We start from the raw sequence: 17774 nt of genomic DNA on the forward strand, positions 1-17774 counted from the left end.
ATGAATTGTAAGGTTCCTTCTTCCCTGAGATTTCCTTCAGGATCTCCTTTTCCAGCCATGCAGGTCTCCTAGCACATCTACCTGATTTTTTCACTCAGGGGAACACACCTAGCTTGGGCTTGGATGAAGTGGTCTTTAACAATTAGCCAGCTTTCTTGGGCTCCTTTACCCTCCAGAGCCTTAGCCTGTGGGATTTCTGCAAGCATGTCCCTGAAGAGCACAAAGTTAGCTCTGCAGAAGTCCAGGGATGCAATTCTACTTGTTGCTCTGATTCTACCCTTTAGAATACTAAACTCCACTATGTCATGATCACTGTCCCCAAGGCTGTTCCTGACCTTAATGTCCTCAACCAGTCCCTCTTTAACAGTTAATGCAACGTCCAGCAGTGCACCTCTTCTTGTTGGTTCCTCCACTACCTGCATCAAGAAGTTATCATTGATACACTGCAAGAGCCTTTTGGACTGGCTGTGCTTGGCTGTGTGATCTTCCCAGCAAATACCAGGGTGATTGAAGTCTCCCATGAGTACCAAGGAGTTAGCTCCAAAGATTACCTCCAGCTGTCTGTGGAAGACCTCATCTACATCTTCCTCTTGGTATGGTGGTCTATAGTAGACACCTACAACAATTTCATCTCCTTTTCCACATCCCCTAATTCTTACCCCCAAGCTTTCACACTGTTCTGCCCCCTGCTTTGGACAGAACTCGGCACATTTCAGTTGCTCTGGCACATAGAGGGCAACTCCCCCATCTTGTCTGGCTGGTCTATCCTTTCTGAACAGTACATAGCCATCCATGGCAACATTCCAGTTGTGGGAGCTGTCCCACCATGTTACAGTGATGCTATGGCTCTGGAAACTTCATAAGCTGAAATCATCCATCTTCACATCCTAAGAAAGGGAATGAGTTGCTAGCAGTTATTACACTTGGTACCCTCCATGACATGTGGCCCATCATTAGGCCACAAGCTTCCTGTGCTGAAAATATATGGATGTGTCTGTGTGACTAGTATGTAAAACTTGGGAGAGGTAGAGTGAGTCTGCTTATGAATCTGTGGTCTTTAAATTACTTTTGTCACTAGAATGTCAAAGTATTGTATCTGCCAAAGTATCTGCAAGCTGTGAGTCTGTCTTCCCAAAAACCCCTATAATGTGCCTGCTTACAGCCCTGTGTACTGCACTTTTTTTTCCTATATATAGATGTCTGTGGAATGACACAAGACAGGGTACGGTGGCCAGCTGCAAGGGAGTGACAGTGAGGACATCAGGGTTATGTTTTATTGTGTGGGAAGAGGTGTAAGACAAATGTGTTGAACCCTCCACTGCAAGGGGTACGGCATTGCCCTGGCACTGCAAAAGGCACCTGTGAATGTCACGTGTGTTACCTTACTGATTTTCCAACGACCTGTCCACCAGTAATTGTATCTTCTATTGCCAGTAGCCTAAGGTGTTTTCTGATTAGCATTAACTTGAATACTCTGGATTCCTGGTTGCAGCATTACTGATGCTGTTACGTATGTTTTAATAATTCATTTTAGCTCACTCTGTTGCAGATTTAACAAAGGCTGTGCAAAGCTGAAACTTGTGGCAGCCACCTTTGCCAGGTGCACCTGCCAGCTTCTGAGCAAAATAAGAAAGGCAGGTACACACTCAGGACTTGTTGTCAGTGGCCTCTCTCACTTTGCTGAAACAAATCAGAGCAGAGTGAAACCATCACACATATTTTTAGAAAGTGCATCTGCTAGGAGTAGGAGGTGTGACTGATCTGTTTCTTACCTGTGCAAGAGCAGTTGTCTGCATGGGCAGTCTTGAAGTCATCATTGGGGTTGGGACCTTTCACCAACACCCAGTATTTTAGTCTGAGAACACCGTTTGTATGTCGTGAGTAGGGGGTTTTTTGGTGGTTTTGTTTTGGTTTTCTTTTCTTTTCTGAATGGCTGCTATGTTTTTTTTTAACAAAGTGGTGAACATTAGTGTGTTAAAGTATCAAAAATAAGTCTGATCCTTTGGACTTTGTTATCACTTGCTATCCAAAGTACTTGGGAGTGTTTGACAAGCCCTAGTGAAGTGTGTTCTGGAATACGTGTGTGAAAGTACGTTCTCTGAGGGCAGAGAAAACTTGTGTCTGATTTTTTCTTGGCTTGTGGTGGTTTTTTTTCTAGTGGAAGAATGAAGAGAAATTCAATCCTATGGTTCTCATGTACCTCTAGTTATAGCCAATTACAAAATGCTATGTGAATGTTTTGCCTTCTAGGCTCATATCTGACCCACAGCTGGGTACTGTGTCTTGTCAAAGCTGTGACGTGATGGGCATAGAAGAAGCCTTTTCTGGGTACCACTGAGTATGTGTGTGTGGGCCCTGACTAAAAGAGGAGATTGGTGTGGAAACCATCTGCAGTGCTTGCTTCTGGGGTGTCCACCTGGTTAAGCAAGAAATGATGAATATTTACGTAAAAGCTAGGGTCACAGGTACCTTTGTTTGAAGTGTGCAAGCTTTAACAAACAATCCTGAAATCGAAATTGCTGGCAACCTAGTAACAGTTATTCACCATCATAATGCAACAGGTATGTGTGTGCGTTATGCAACTTCACACTGCTGAATTCTGAGAAGAGGTGAGACTTTGGCTGTACATTCATTCCGCCTCTTTCTGACCCATTTTCTAGTTTTATCCTAGTGAGGGCTATTGCCAAACCACAGGCAGAAGAAAAAGCATTGCCCTGTCTTTCAGAATAAGCCCCAACTAGTTTAAGAAGTAGAACAACAAAAGCAAGCTGTTTAACATTGACATCATTTTGTGTAAGATAAACATATTTGCAATCCAGGAGGATAGTGAGTAGAAAATAATTATGCAAAATTATGCTGCCAAGAGTTCCAGAAGATTCAAATATGTTAATATAAATGGGAAAACAGCCTCTTGCTCGCAGTGGCAATTAATCAGCAAGTTCTGCTCATTTCAGCTTGCCATGTAGTTAGCCTGTACTTCCCTGGTGTCCTTTGATGTGGGAGGAGATATGCAAAAGGGCTTCCGTTTTGCTTTGTTCTTTTTCCATTGAGGCAATGTGCCTCAGTGCCCCCTCACACATAGCTTGTGCAGTCATGCCCATGGATAAAAGCTGTGTGTTCTCAGTGGGTATGGTTGTGCTGTGTGATAATGTTTCCTACAATTAATAGGGCCCTACTCTAGGCTAGAGTACTCATGCCTTAATGTGGAATGCCTTGGCTGTGGAAAATAGAACAAGAAGTAGTATGTGCTCCTCAGAAGTGTGGCAGAATGACTTTTAGTATTCACCTCAGCTTGTCTCTATGAAACAGTAATATCAATGTTTTGAATGCTAGGTGAAAGAAGAGACAGAAGCTCAAGCTTTTGGAAGGCTGATAGGGAGCACTTCCCCAAAGTCTTTTTCTACAGCCCTGATCTTACAGGCTTGAGAGATTCTCAGTTGAGAGACTCTCAGTTGAGAGACTTTTAGGAAAAACACTGCTAAAAAATGGCTGTGGGGAAGATGGCAAGATCTTTTGGAGATTGTATTTAAAACAATACCCATCCATCCCCACCCAGGTTACTGGAGATGTTTTGCAGAGTGTGTGAGTTCAGAATGAAGAAGTTGGATTGTCCACTTAGTATTCTGACACGTGTTTTTGAGTATCTCATGCAGGTAGTAAAGCATAAGCTTAACTAGGTTTCAGTGGTAAGAATGATTAGATATACTTGTTGTGAAGACTGGAGATTAACAACTGAATTGACATGTTATGACTATGAAAGTTACTTATCAGGGAAAATAACTCTCAGAGAGAAAGAATTGTTAAACATTCTTTTATTGGACAGTTACTGTACAGTGCATTCCTCCTTCCTCCCCCTCTGATTAAGGGTATGGAGCAAGGGTGGCATTGCTCAACAGTTGGTGGTAAATGCTGGTTTTTAAGTGACTCTTGTATCACCACAGTGTTTTCATTAGATTAAATTTATTGTTTATTTCAGTACTATGATACTTTTTTTTTCTTTTGCATACCACACCTCAGTACTTATTTGAAGAAAAAATATTTTGAAGGCTTTATCTGAAGGAAGACACTTATATTGCCTGCTATTTCTCATTTGCAAAACAGTACCTTTTACCCAGTGGCATGAAGCACAAACTGAGTAAATCACTCTATTGAGAAAATAAATATTTTGGGTCAGTTTCAATCTTGCATTTGTGGCAGGCTTGAAATGGCTGTTATGGGTAAATGACTTGGATGGGGGGGAGGGGGAAAGAAATGATGTAAAATTTGTGAATAAGACATTGAGGATAAAAAGTATTACTGTGGCCTCAAAGTTGAGGCTTCCTCAAAGCTATTTTTAGTGTTGTTGATGCTGGATGTTAGAATAACTACATGAACAATATTGTCAAAATCCTCTGCAACTGCAAAAAATGGCATGCTTGTTAATCCAAGGTGCACAGGGGTTCTAAATGATGAGAGGAAAACAAGAGGGAGATAACTAAGTCTGAACAAGTCACCCAAGCTTAGACTTCCTTCTCCTCCCCCCAGAAGTTTCATTCTCTTTTGATGCGAATAGTTGATGCCACTGAATTTTCAATGCCTTTTTGTTTGGTGTCATTAGAACTGGAAGCAGCTGTTTCATTGCCTGAAAAAAGGTATTCTCTCTAAAAAATAATTACTTTCTTCTGAAGTCCAGAGTATCTGTGGTGGAATAGAAAGCAAGCCACTTCTTTATCTTCACTGTTGAGGTTAGAACAAATAGAGCCTATGGCAAGGCATTAGGAAAACATGACCTTGGCTGAGCAGGGTGACCCTGCCATTACCTAGGCCTCTCATCTCTGGTGCTAAATGTTGACACTTGAGTCAAAGTACATTTTCATGACTGATTTTTTTTTTATTTAATCATCTACACGTTCCATTTAACTTTTGAAAAGGGTTGTGGAGTAGGAAAGCAGCAGTAGCTTTACAATGGAGGTTCCAGTCAAAGGAAGCCAGGACGGAGGAATTGCTGATAATTAAGTGCAAATATAAAAAGAAGAAGAAGCCTGAGCCACCCTCTGACCTGGAATGAGAGCTCAGGCCAGCAAGGGATCTGGGACAGAAGTGTCCCATATGCACATGTAAGTTGGATGTTTTACAGTTTGAGTTCTGAGACAGGGTCAGCAGCTCCCTAATTGTTTTCGAAGGGCAAATTGAGACATTAAGAGGAAGAAGGTAGCCTAGGAACGTCCTCATTGTGTATATGAGAATGCTACAGGTGACTTTCTTGTGTAACATTCCTGTTGGAGAAGGGAGAGGCAAAAAAAGGTAGCTGTGGTTCTGTAGTGGAAATTTATGGTTCAACACTTATACTTCACTGAAGCTGTCCTATTTCCTCCTTTAGAGATGGAACAGATGCATTGTGTAAACGCTGTAAAATTCATGTACCCAAAAATCCGATGGTGTGCTAAACTGGTGGATGATATTGGCATTCCTTCCAGTCTAACAGACTTTTTTTATTAGCTCAGAGGAGGTCACGAACATAACAATATTACTTGCTTAGCTGTAAAATAGAGCATTTTTTTTTTCAGTTTGGCTGATATTTATTTGGGTTTTTAGCAAGAAGGAAGTGATCAGATATTTAGGTATCCTTTAGGAGTGAGAGAAATTGCTCTCCCAGATGTTGCATGAAAGAGCAACTAATTTCCGTTTAATTCCTTGGTTTAGGGGAGCTAAATATATGTCTGAGAAGAAACTTTTGTATTTTGCACTCACCTGCTTAGCCACATAATCAGTGACATCTGAGTAAAAAAAAAGTTATATAATCTCTTCAGTGCCTTCTGGCCATAAAGCAAGTGTTAAGATGGGCAAAACTTTGAGTATGTTAAAAGCACAAACCAAAATACATAATTTACTGCTAAATGTACTTGTCTAGTAAAAAGATTCTTTGTTGGGTGAAGTAGAAGTTTGAACTATGTAAAAGATGCACATCAGACTGGCTTGTCCCCTCCATACTGTGAACAGCTGGCTTGGTTTCCATGCTCAGTGTGCTGGGTATTAAGGTTTCCTTTCTTTCTGGAAGAATTGTATATCCCTTTAACCAAAAAGGAATTATGCAGTCCAAGTACAGTGCAGTTAAATGTTAAACACAACTTAATGACTTCTAGCATTTTCTTTTGAAAGGATACATGGTAGAGCAGGCTTCCAGCAATGCTAGTAAATCCTTTAATACAAGATGTCTTAAAACAAGTGCATAGTTGTTGTTTAATCAGCACAGAGTGATGATGACAATCCCGTGTGGAAGGTTTTAAGCCATTTTCCATCCTGTTTATTGTGTAATATTAACTAGTGATCACTGATGATTCATGTCTTGTATGGTTTTGCTTGCTTACCCATCTTCTATATCCAAAACCCTGTGACTCTGTATACACAGGTTTAAAACCTCTCAGACATAGTTTTCATTCTTTCCATTAAACTAATCTGTGCTTGTGTGTACAGTATAGCACTTGAGTTTGTTACCTTGCAACGCAAATAATTAATTATTACATAAAATATTTTAATCAAGATGGAATCCTCGTGTGCCCAGGGCTTGCAGGCAGGGTGTGGTAGTCTCCCATCTCACTTCAGGGGTTGTGTCTTGCGTGGAACGGATGGTTTAAATCTGTTTGCACTTCACACAGCTCATGTCTGCCAGCTTGCACAGATGAGCTGACAAAAGTGCAGGAAGTTAAGGAAAGATATTTGGGATATGTTGTTCTTAATGGATTATGGGGAAAATGGATAATTAGCTTCACTCAGATGCAGGAGATGTTTTTTAAATTAAAATATGGTTTTCTAAAACTCTAAATTTCATGCTGCTTAGCCTGGAGCTCTTCATCCTAGTTAGCTTGGAGCTCTTCATCCCAGATGCAGCTACTGAGCACTGCTACACCTGTACAACTATAAAGCACTATCGGATAAGAGAAGTTTCGTACAGCTACAGTTATTATTAACCACATGACCTTTTGAAATGTAGTGATTTAAATGAAACTGGTACTTGGCTTCTGACTTAGAGATTCCTTCTCCCCCATTCACAGCCAGTGTTCTTAAAATATTTATTCCTCCTCTGTCAGTTTGTATGAGTGGGTGATGGTGTTTTGTACAGATATAAAACTTGCTTAAACTTGTGGAGCAGCAGTTGGACTTGCTGTGGAAGAAAAGGGAAGAATTTCAAGAGGTTTCAGAGTCCCTGCTGAATGCTGGTTTTCAGTGTGATCTGTTGAAGCAGCTAGTGGGAATATGAATATAAGAAAGTTATTTGGGCTTTTTTCAGTGTCATTGTGCTTCTATGACTTGGAAGTTAGTTACAAACCCTAAGACGAGGAAGGGCTTTTATGGAAAAGAAAGCAAGTTTGGTGTGACTTTGACTACTGCCCCTTCTGCACAAGGCAGCATTCGGTATTGTTTGAAGTTACATTGATGCACAGAACTCTTGATGGAGCTGTGAACTTTTTGCTACATGAGAAAATACTTTTCGTGTTCTGTATCTTCTGCAGGGTCTTGTTTGTGTTGAGATTACAGGTACAGCCATTAATACAATGAGCTAACATGGCAAAAAACCTTGACCGGCAGCTTTGTGAGTTTGCAGTAGCTTCTTTACCCTTAAATTAAAAAAAAAATAAAGTATATTCCATAAATGCTAAATAAAGAGATCATTTATGCATGCAAGCTGGGAGATGGTGCATGCTCATGCTGTCAGGGAAGAGAGTCTGTACCTAGCAGAGGTTCTTTGGCATTTCTTTGTTGGAGGGTGTCTCCTGTGAATAGTAGTGATGAGCTTCCATGTTTCCCTCCATTTTTATTTAGGCAGTCTCAAAGCCGAAGCGATTTCTGGCAAAGACCCTCCAGGTGAGGTTTGCTTCAGTTCATAGTGTCACCTGCCTTGCTGCAGGCAGGCACTGTGCACTGCTCTGTGTGCTGGCTGGGTCTGAGAGGACAGCAGCAGTGTTTAATGCTTTTATAGCTTCAACAGACAGCAACTTGCTCAAGCTGCTGAAGATGAGCTTTTGAGAGTGGCAGCAAAGTTTCCATTAGTAGCTCTGCTCCCAGTCGTCTTGGGAAGCTGCCGAAAACTGCCCAGCTACTGTAGCTGTTGGGTGCTACGGAGATGATTCAAGTTTTGCCAGATCATGCTGTTTTTTGAAGCAGCTTTCCTTCTTTCTGGTTAGTGGTATTTGGTGTTAGCCTTCAATCAGTATTTTGTGCTTCATACATGGTATGTTGGAAGGTCTTTTCTGTAGATGTGTGTCGTTGTCTCTCTGAATGCTGTACTGAGAGGGTCAAAATGATGTGGAGTTAAATCCCTGTGCACTTCCTTGCTCATCTCTTCGTCAGCCTTCTTGTTCTTTCCAGATTCCATGCATCCTGTCTTCTCCCTCGTGCTCTTGTCTCCCATATTAATTGAGCGTGCATATTTATGGATCTGTTGTAACACTGACTGGGTTTGAAATAAGCCAGGGTGAAATCTGTCTCTGGCTATGTACAGTGGGAAGGCAGCCTGTTCCAGTGTTCTGTCACCCTTACAGTGAAAAAAATCTTCCTCATGTTTAAATGAAACTTCCTGTGCCTCAGCTTCCACCCATTGCTGCTTGTCCTGTCATCAGGACATGGTCTAGTTGACTGGCTAGGGCTGGGTGATAGGTTGGACTGGATGATCTTTGAGGTCTCTTCCAACCTGGTTGATTCTATGATTCTATGATTCTATGATTCTATGATCAGACATCACCAAGCAGAGCCTGGCTCCATCTTCCTGGCACTCACCCTTCATGTATTTATAACCATTGATGAGGTCGCCTCTCAGTTTCCTCTTCTCCAAGCTAAAGAGCCCCAACTCCCTCCCTCTCTCCTCATATGAGTGATGTTCCATTCCCTTAATGATCTTTGTGGTCCTGTGACTTATGGATGCCCAGATTACTCAACTGTTCCTTTAACCCAGTCCTCATTAACCAGGGATGACTCCTTTGTCAAGCTTTCCTCTGGTGCCTCAGGTGCTAGGGGCTCCTGAGGACAGTCTCCAGCAGTACAGACAGAGACAAAGAAAGCAGTTAGTAACTCTGCCGCCTTTGTGTCCTCTGTCACCAAGGCACCCACTTCATTCAGCAGAGGGCTACATTGCCTCTTACTAGCTTTTCCTGCAATGTATTTGAAGAAGCTCTTCTTGTTATCCTTGACCTCCCTTGCATGGTTGAGTTCCATCGAGGCCTTAGCCTTCGTAGTTGCTTCCCTACACCCTCTGACAACAACCCCATACTCCTCCCAGGTGGCCAGCCCCTCCTTTCATGATCCGTAGACTCTCTTCTTCCACTCAGGTTTGCTTAGCAGTTTCTTACTTAACCATACAGGTCTCCTGGCTCCCTTTCCTCAATTTCCCACTTGCTGGGATGCACTGATCTTGATCTTGGAAGAAGAGGTCCTTAAATGTTAACCAACTACCATGGGCCCCTCTGCCTTCTAGTATCCTGGCCCATGAGTTTTCGCCCAGCAATTGCTTGAAAAGGCCAAAGTTGACCCTCCTGAAACCCAAGGTTGTAGTCCTGCTTGTTATCCTGTTCCTACCAGACAAGATCTTGAACTCCATCATCTCATGATCACTAAGGCCAAGGCTGCCCTCAGCCTTCACTGCTTCAACCAGACCTTGTTGGTGAGGATAAGATCCAGCAGTGCTTCCCTCCTAGTTGGCTGCTCTACCATTTGCATCACGAAGTTATCACCAGTGCACTGGAGGAACCTCCTGGAGTGTGGCTGGCTGAGTAGCCCTTCCAGCAAATATTTGGGTAGTTAAACCCCGCCATGAGAACCAGAGTCTGTGATTGCAGGGCTGCTGTTAGCTATTTGTAGAAGGCCTCATCAACTTCCTGATCCTGATTGGGTGGCCTGTAATAGACCCACAACTGTATCACCCATGCTAGCCTGGCCCTTAATTTGCACCCACGAGCTCTGAACTCACTCATCCACCCCTGGAAAGAGCTCAAGACATTCTAGTTGCTCCCTCACATAAAGAACAACTCCACCACCTCACCTTCATGGCCTGTCTTTCCTATAAAGGACATAGCCATCCATGACTATATTCCAGTCATGTGAGCTGTCCCACCATGTCTCTGTACTGGCCTGTATTCAGCTTCCTGTGTTTTCTGCCTTTCTGACAAACTTGCTCTGCTCTTCAATTACAAGTCCTCTAGGGACAAATTGACCTTGGTGACATTTCCTGTGAGCTTGGAGGAAGAGCCTGCAAGGCTGACCATTTATCTGGTTGCAATGACTAGGTGACATTTGCTTGAATGCCTTCTTACACTTGCATGGTCTTAAACTGGCTTAAAACAGCAGTCCACCACACCTTTAAAGCTTCAGCATCCCAGCAGCTCATTCTTGCCCTTCTGACAGCATAGACCTGGTAGGCTGGATCAGGAAACTGGTTGGCCACTACTGGTAGTTCTATTTTGGCCAGGTCAGTTGACCACTGAAGCACTATTGTGTCAGGGTAGCTCTACACCAGCCGATGGTAGCCTCTGATCTCAAGTTTGGGGAGATTTCAGCAGCTTCAAAGCAACTTTCCAATGTAGTAATAAACCTGGGGAATTCCTGGCCTCGTGCCATGGCCATTTCTTTAGCCTCTCAAGATGTCATTTGTTTGGGGGTTGTTTCTCAAATTTTACTTTAATAGGCAGGTTGTTCAAGTTCTGCAGCAGCAGACAGGAAAAGGCTCTGGTGATTTTGGTGGTATAATGCTTTATTATGGCAACAGGAGTAGTTACACTGCTGCAGAGCCAGAGGGACTCTTGGCTGTCTAGCAGATCTCTTACCCCACATTGATGGACAGTGAGATATGAGTTGGGTTCTCAGGATTTAAGACATGTAACATAAAACTTTCTTCGAGTGCAACTAACCAGAGGGCAAAGAGGTCATGTTACCTCTGTAACAGGTGCACTATTTCATTTTTGTTATCTCTGCTTTTTGAGTATCTTGAACTGCAAATAATAGAGCTGCATACTAACTTGAAAATGTGTTTTGTTTTTAGCTCCCAGGAAGATGAGCGGCCTATGTCACCCTTCTATGTGAGGTATTTACTCAATTGTTTTATTTTCCTATGTGGGATTGACTTGTTATCAGAATTAAATATGAGAAATTATGCCAGAAATGCTAAGCAGACTGTAATTGAACTGAAGATTGATGTTAAGTTCGTAACTGTTGCTCAGCTAGTGGGATGAATTTGTGTCTTTGAAGATACAGATTGTGTTGCAAATGTTTTGTATTTAGAGAGAAGGGTTGGGATTTAGGGCCAGTCTTGTAAATTTTTAATTAGAAGATGGACATTCGTTTCCTCTTTTCTTCAGCTCATTATGTAGCTTAGATGCTTATCATGAGTATCTTAGCATCTGTGGGCACAGGAGAGATTTTTGCCACAAGCTTTGAGGAACTGGCAGCATGTGCCACAGAAAGCAACAAGGAACCAGATGGTGAGTCAGCAGCCCATACAACAGCTGCTTCTCTGCTGCAACCCAGAAAAGCAGGGGAATGTCTGGGTCCCCAGTGTGCCTGTCTGGAAGGAGTGGTGCTCACGCTGCATTTGAACAAATTGAGTTTCTTGTTTTGCCAACTGGAGGGCAAAGTCACTGCTTGTGGAAGTGGCCTAATTCTGTTGACATCAGTGAAAGCTTGCTTTGCTTGTTTCAGTTGCAGGCTCATTTCCAGTGCTTTCATTTATACTTAGTGGAAGAACAGGAGCCAGGCCAATTAACAATGAAGGGCTGCAGTGAAGGGAGGAAGGGCCAGATATTGTAATTAGGTTCTTTGATCTTTGCAGAGTTTAAACAAATACAAAGAAACCCCTGTGGTGCTTCCCTGACAGCAGTAATATTTTAAATTCTTACAGTGATTTCTTAAATTTGCTAATTCTCTTGCATATATCCTGTTTATCTTTGGAGCTTGGATGTGGGTCAGTCAGTGAACAGCTGCTCAGGGACTGGCCTGATTGCATGGTCTTCTCTTCCTGCAGTGTCTTTGTGCAGATGCTGCCTCGTCTGTGCTTCGAAAACTTGAAACTGAGGAAGTTCTACCTTTTCCTTTGGGAGATTATTTAATAGCTGCATGCATTCTCTGTCACAAGTTTTCTCCAGTTTGAAGTCCCCATCTTGACTTCCCATTGAAAGCAGTCCCCTTCTTTCTTTCACTGTCTGTCTCAATGTGACATTTAAATGATTGTAGTCTTTCATTACATTTCCATCTGTCTTACTGCTCATGGAGAAATGATCCAGGAAGGAGATTCTCTTCAGCTGGCCTTACTGAGGTTGCTAAGGAGATGGGGAGCTAGGGGAGGACCTTGGGAAACTGATGTGAAAGCAGGACACTTCTGAGAGAGAGAGAGCAAGCAAGTTTGGAAATTTAAGTGGAGATGTGGGCATATTAGGATGTGGAGTGAAGAATGAGTGTCTATTGGAATGAAGGGATGCTTCCTGTGGGACTATATCTTGCAGTTAGGAGGGGGAAGGTCAGGAATAAACATATATGGAAAGCAATAAAAAAGGCTAGTAGAAGCAGTACACCTTTCTACATAAGGCTTTATGGCAAGCTTGTGCCTTTTGTTACATTGCTGAAACATGATTCCTTGTAAATAAAGCAACAGCTTGTAAGTCTTGCTGCTATTTATCACGCATCAGAAGTGTGTACTCCTGAGGTCGGTTGCCAAGTACAGTTAATTTGGCAGGAGAGCTGGTGCTGGCTTGGCACTTCAGAGTGCTCCAACTACTGAGAACTTGAGTGGATAGCCAGTTTTTTCTGTGAGGCTTTGAGTGTTCTAATTGTTGCCCCGGAGCTGTGGATGACATGTTAGCAATTGCATGTAACACCATGGAAAAGGAAGGGGAGATTGTCAGATTTAGCTGTCTGATGGTTAAATCTATTTGTGTTGATACCAGTCACACTTGCATGTTTTGAATTAGTGTTCCAGTAATCCTTCAAGTAATCCTTCAAGTGAATTATGAATGTGTATGTACAGAAAGCAGTTACTGCTGCTTTTGTACAGTAATTCCATATAGATAATTATGGAACAAGAGCTCTTTAGCTTCCAGGCACTGCATAGTACTTATCTTTTTGCCAGCCTGAAGAAGTATTTTGTCTTTATGTATACCAATTTCAGTAGGATCAAATCAGAGACTTGATTCTAGTGCTGCACCATATCAGCCCCTGGATGTTACTTATAACCATTAGGCAATGCTCAAGGCCTTAACTTTTAAGTCAGCTGTCAGAATACCACCAATACATTACTTAGAATCACATAACCAGTCAGGGTTGGAAGGGACCTCAAGGATCATCTAGTTCCAGCACCTCTGCCATGGGTAGGCACACCCCACCCTACATCAGGCTGGCCAGAGCCTCATCCAGCCTGGCCTTAAACAGCTCCAGGGATGGGACATCAACCACCTCCCTGCTACTGAGTTGGGGTTTTCTAGACATAGGGGAAGTCATGACCAAGTGTAGAATTAATCACCACTGCTGTTCTGTAAGGGAATAAGCAGTTATTAGTGGTACAGGAGTTAAGTGGTCAAATGTGGCAAAGGTTTGTCAAGAGGGGCAATACCAGTACTACCACATTGTCTGGTTCTTTTTGGTAAGACTTTCCAGAGAGGGGAAGAAAAGGAACATACCTAATCTTCCTGATGTCAGCAAAATAGGCTCTATCGTGTTGCCTGTGTGGAGAAGGTGAGCATTAGTACTAGAGCTTAAAGATGGGCAGGGAGGTGAGTCCTAGAGGAGACGGACGATTGGTAGTGGAGCTCCTCAAGTGTCATGGTCTGTCATTTTCTCTTTTCTTTTTTCACTGTAATAGCACCTGGCATAATGGAACGGAATCTTACTTATGAATTTGGCTTATAGCAAGAAATTAGGAGTGAATGGGATGGAGAAAATATATGACAGTGAGGTGAGATAAGATATGGGGTGATTGAGATAGGTGTAGATCTATAAAGATAAGCATACAAGATACAGGGTAAAGAATAATAACATAGGTAATAATAATAACATAGGTAATAATCATACACCTTACGACTAATAATGAAAATCTATGATGTGAAAGGGGAATTCCTCACATTTGGAAATACCAAGGAAGAAAAGGACATAGGCATACTTGTCATTGGGATGAGTATCAACTTGAAGCAATCATATGACAGTGGATATATGAAGTAGTCTAGTAGGACTGATGACTAATATACTAGTGATCTAGTGGGAGGTGCCCCTGCTCCTGGCAGGGAGATTGGAACTGGATCTTTAAGGGCCCTTCCAACCCAAACCATTCTACAATTGTGATTTTCAGTATACTTAGAGAAAGTATGGATGCCTTTGTACAAGAGTCAGTGTAGTTTCAGTAACTCATGTTCAAATGGCATTATGTTTGTAAAGATGATTTAGAAACAGGTGGATTCTTAGCAGGTGGAGAAAAGAGTGGGGAAAAGGAACTGGAACATATTTCCTTTGAGTGTTAGACAGAGAAGAGAGATGATTACTTTAAGTAACAAAACTGGTGAGAAAGAAAATGTGTAAAGAGCTTATTAATAAACTTGGGCAGAAAATTTAGGAATTTTATAGCTGGAGTCCTCCTTTGTTGAGCATTCCCAGGGCAAAGATCGGTTTGAATCCGTTGGCCTGCTGCTGACCAGAGTTATTCTCTCCCTTCCTGCCCTCTTTAGTAAGACAATTTATTGATTCATTTGTGCTTAACACCAGGCAAGGGATTTTCTGCAATGTTAAAAGAAGAAGGAAAACCTTGCTAGGTGATTGATTGTTCCAGGAAGTTGTGCCTGAAAGGCATTTATGTTCCAAAATCTTTTGTAACAAAATCTTGCAGTAAAGGGACTTGAAATTGTTAAAAATTGTGTGGAGCTGCTCCTTATATAATTCTGTAATAAGACTATGAATGCCAACTGTGCTGAGTAATTAGTACTGAGAAACAAATGTGCAGTGTCTGGCAGCATCTGGCAACAGCTCACTGAAATTCAACTTGTGCAATGATTTTTTAGAGGACTTGGAATCTACAGACATGCTTTATGGTGGTGTATGTGCCTTAGATTAGTCACATATATGGTTTCAGAGGAATTACTTCATGAGTACATTCTGAGATAAACCAGAGTGATACTACAGGGGAAAAAGGCAAAAGTTTTGTAGTGTGGAGCTTCCTTGTTAATGTGCAGAGTGCTAATCTGGCATTGAGATGAGAGCTGACACCACAAGCAGTGCCAAAAGTTACATTAGATACCCATCAGCGTAGGGCAAGGTGTTGGACAGTTTTGCCTGGTTTAGTACTTCTTTCCTTGAAGTGCAGATATCCTGTTGGCAGTATTCAGTGAAGAGACTATTTTCTCCTTTTAACAGTTGTTATTTGAGACAACTCCTGTTACATAATAGAATTCCTGTATTACTGGCCTGTAATGTATTTGGTAAGATGTTTTTACTCTTTTCTCAGCTCAATTTTCTAAAGAAACTTAGAAATCTAGTTCTAGATTTTGCACCTGCTCAGAAATTTCCTTGGTTGCCATCCCATATTGAGCCTCTGGCTTGATGGGTCATGCCATAAGAGCTCTTGAGGCCCTTAGGAGTGCTGGACCCTTTTATGAGCCATGATTATGTTGTGTGATGCACATTAATGTCCTGCATCACATCAGCACTGTCAGAAAGTAATCACCAGAGTGCTGGGGGCCCTGACCCCTGTGTCCATCCATCATGGAGGCATGAAACCCCCAAGGAGTGTTCCCTTCTGTGTAGAGGAATCTGCACAGGCACAGCCATCCACGCTCAATGAGCTATGAATCAGGTGGCATCTAAGAATCCCCTTCAGAGTCGTCTCTCTACCAAGCAGTAGGTGTCAGTGTGCACCCAGCATGCAGTGATCCCAGTGCAAGGGAGTATGAGCCCTGAAGAAAACAAGGCAGTTGCTTTTGGTGGGAAGGCAGCGTCAAATATAAGGTACCTCATTTAACAGAAGGACAATTGGATCTCAGCTTCTGAAAGTGCAAAGGTGCTGAGGAAACATTAAAAGTGTGCCCTCTGTGTGATGGGACATTCCAGTAACTAAGAGCACATATCTTTATATTTACTCTTGTCACATTTTATATACAGAAACAATCCTTCTCTTTGGGGAACGTGTGTCAAATTAAGTAGCTGTCAAAACAGATCCCATGTGAATCTGTGGTGTTGCATGTCGCAGCATTCAACAGTTGTGGAGAATAAACAGTGTTTAAACTGTATGAATACTAGTGGAAAAAAGAATTTCCTAGGTCATAGGTTCAAATAATATATTCAGGAGGACTTCAGAAATTTCCCACCTTAAGAGTCAAAACCATTTTAACATCCTCTACTTCGCTGGAATGGCAAAATGGGTAAGAAGCTTTTGCATCCTTTGAGGCTTAAAAAAACCAAACAACTCACAAACCTAACCCAAACCAAAAAACCCACCACCAAAACCTAACAACAACAACAAAAATAGCAACCAAAACCAGGGAGGGGAAATAATTTTGCTTCCTGCATAAAAGAGATTAATTGTAAATAGATCTCAGCAACGAGTGGCCTTAGTTCCAGGTTGCAGGTATATCTGGCAGGCCATTAAGTGTTGTCAGGAATTAATTCATTGACTCCATGAATCAAAATGTAGTCTGGGAAAATAGTATTGTTTTTTGCTTTTCCTTTTCAATACCTGGATGCTAATATATTTTAATCAATACTGCCTTGAAAGAGGAAAAAAACCCAGACAACAGGAGAGAGGTAATGATGCCTCTCTCAATTATTTACCTGCTGTCACAAGGTGCTCCATCCAGACCAAACAGTGCAGGTATTACATGAGAGAATTCTCACTCTGGTGTGTATCTCTTAAGCCTAGAGAATACAAGTTAGGGGGAGAGGAGAGATGGAATGTGTTGAAAGATGATGGAAAATACCACTTGGGGTTGAAACAGAGCGAGAGAAGAGGCCATGCAGTAAGTTTACCGTGCATGTGAAGTAAGATATTACCCAGAGCTGATGCTGCACCTTTGAAAGTAAGCAAAAGAATTCATTAAACAAGTTTGGCAACACTGAGAAGTGTTAGAGGTCAGACTTCACAAAAGGAAAAGCATGTGGGGTCATAAGAAGCCAATTCAGAAGTTTATAGTGCTTAAAACATCTGCGTGCCTTGATGCAAGTTTTGTCGCTGGCTCTCTGAAAGTAAAAGTCCCCAGCACTGGGTAACTTTCCTGTTGCTTTCTGTCACCCGAGGAGAACTGTTAATTTCTGTCAAAAGTTGCATGCTCTGCAGCAGCTGCATAATTTAATAAAGACAATCTAGCTTTGGAGATAATTGACCATATGTATCAGTGAAATGGAGCAGACGTGAGGAGAAAATCATTAACCAGAGCAGAACACGAGTTCTCATTGTCCAGATGATTTGCTGAGTAAAGCAGTCCTTCTAAGGCAGCTGCCTGCGCAGATGGGCATGCCAGGAGTGCTCTTCTGGGCATGGTTCTACTCACCTGTTCAATGAAGCGTAAATCCAGTGGCAGAGTGACTTTTACCACCCAAGAAGTTTGGAAAACCCCACAGAATACACTCCTGACTGTCTGATTGCTCCTCTGGGCTGTGCCTTTCCCTGAGTTTGCTGACACACTGAGCCACCTCCTGCCTTGTCCCTGGGAGGGCTCAAATCCTAAAGTTAGTGTGTAATATTCTCCCCTCTATCATTTTATTTGGATATGAAATTCCTCGATGTAAAAAGGATTGTGCAGAGAAGAATCAAGTGATTCAGCAACCTATTGGAATCAAGC

At 42.2% G+C, this 17774-nt stretch overlaps 1 protein-coding gene across 6 annotated transcripts in view; it reads left to right on the forward strand.

Moving 5' to 3' along the window:
- The window catches only part of FAM13A (family with sequence similarity 13 member A), a 167059-nt gene that overhangs the window by 106883 nt on the left and 42402 nt on the right, over positions 1–17774 (forward strand). For all 6 annotated transcript variants that reach the window (XM_064148581.1, XM_064148580.1, XM_064148583.1 and 3 more), the window contains one exon: positions 11009–11050. In XM_064148581.1, the coding sequence (XP_064004651.1) occupies positions 11009–11050 (42 nt within the window). The remainder of the gene's footprint in view (positions 1–11008; positions 11051–17774) is intronic.

The sequence above is a fragment of the Pogoniulus pusillus genome, chromosome 9 (assembly GCF_015220805.1).
Source record: "Pogoniulus pusillus isolate bPogPus1 chromosome 9, bPogPus1.pri, whole genome shotgun sequence".
NCBI lineage: Eukaryota > Metazoa > Chordata > Aves > Piciformes > Lybiidae > Pogoniulus > Pogoniulus pusillus.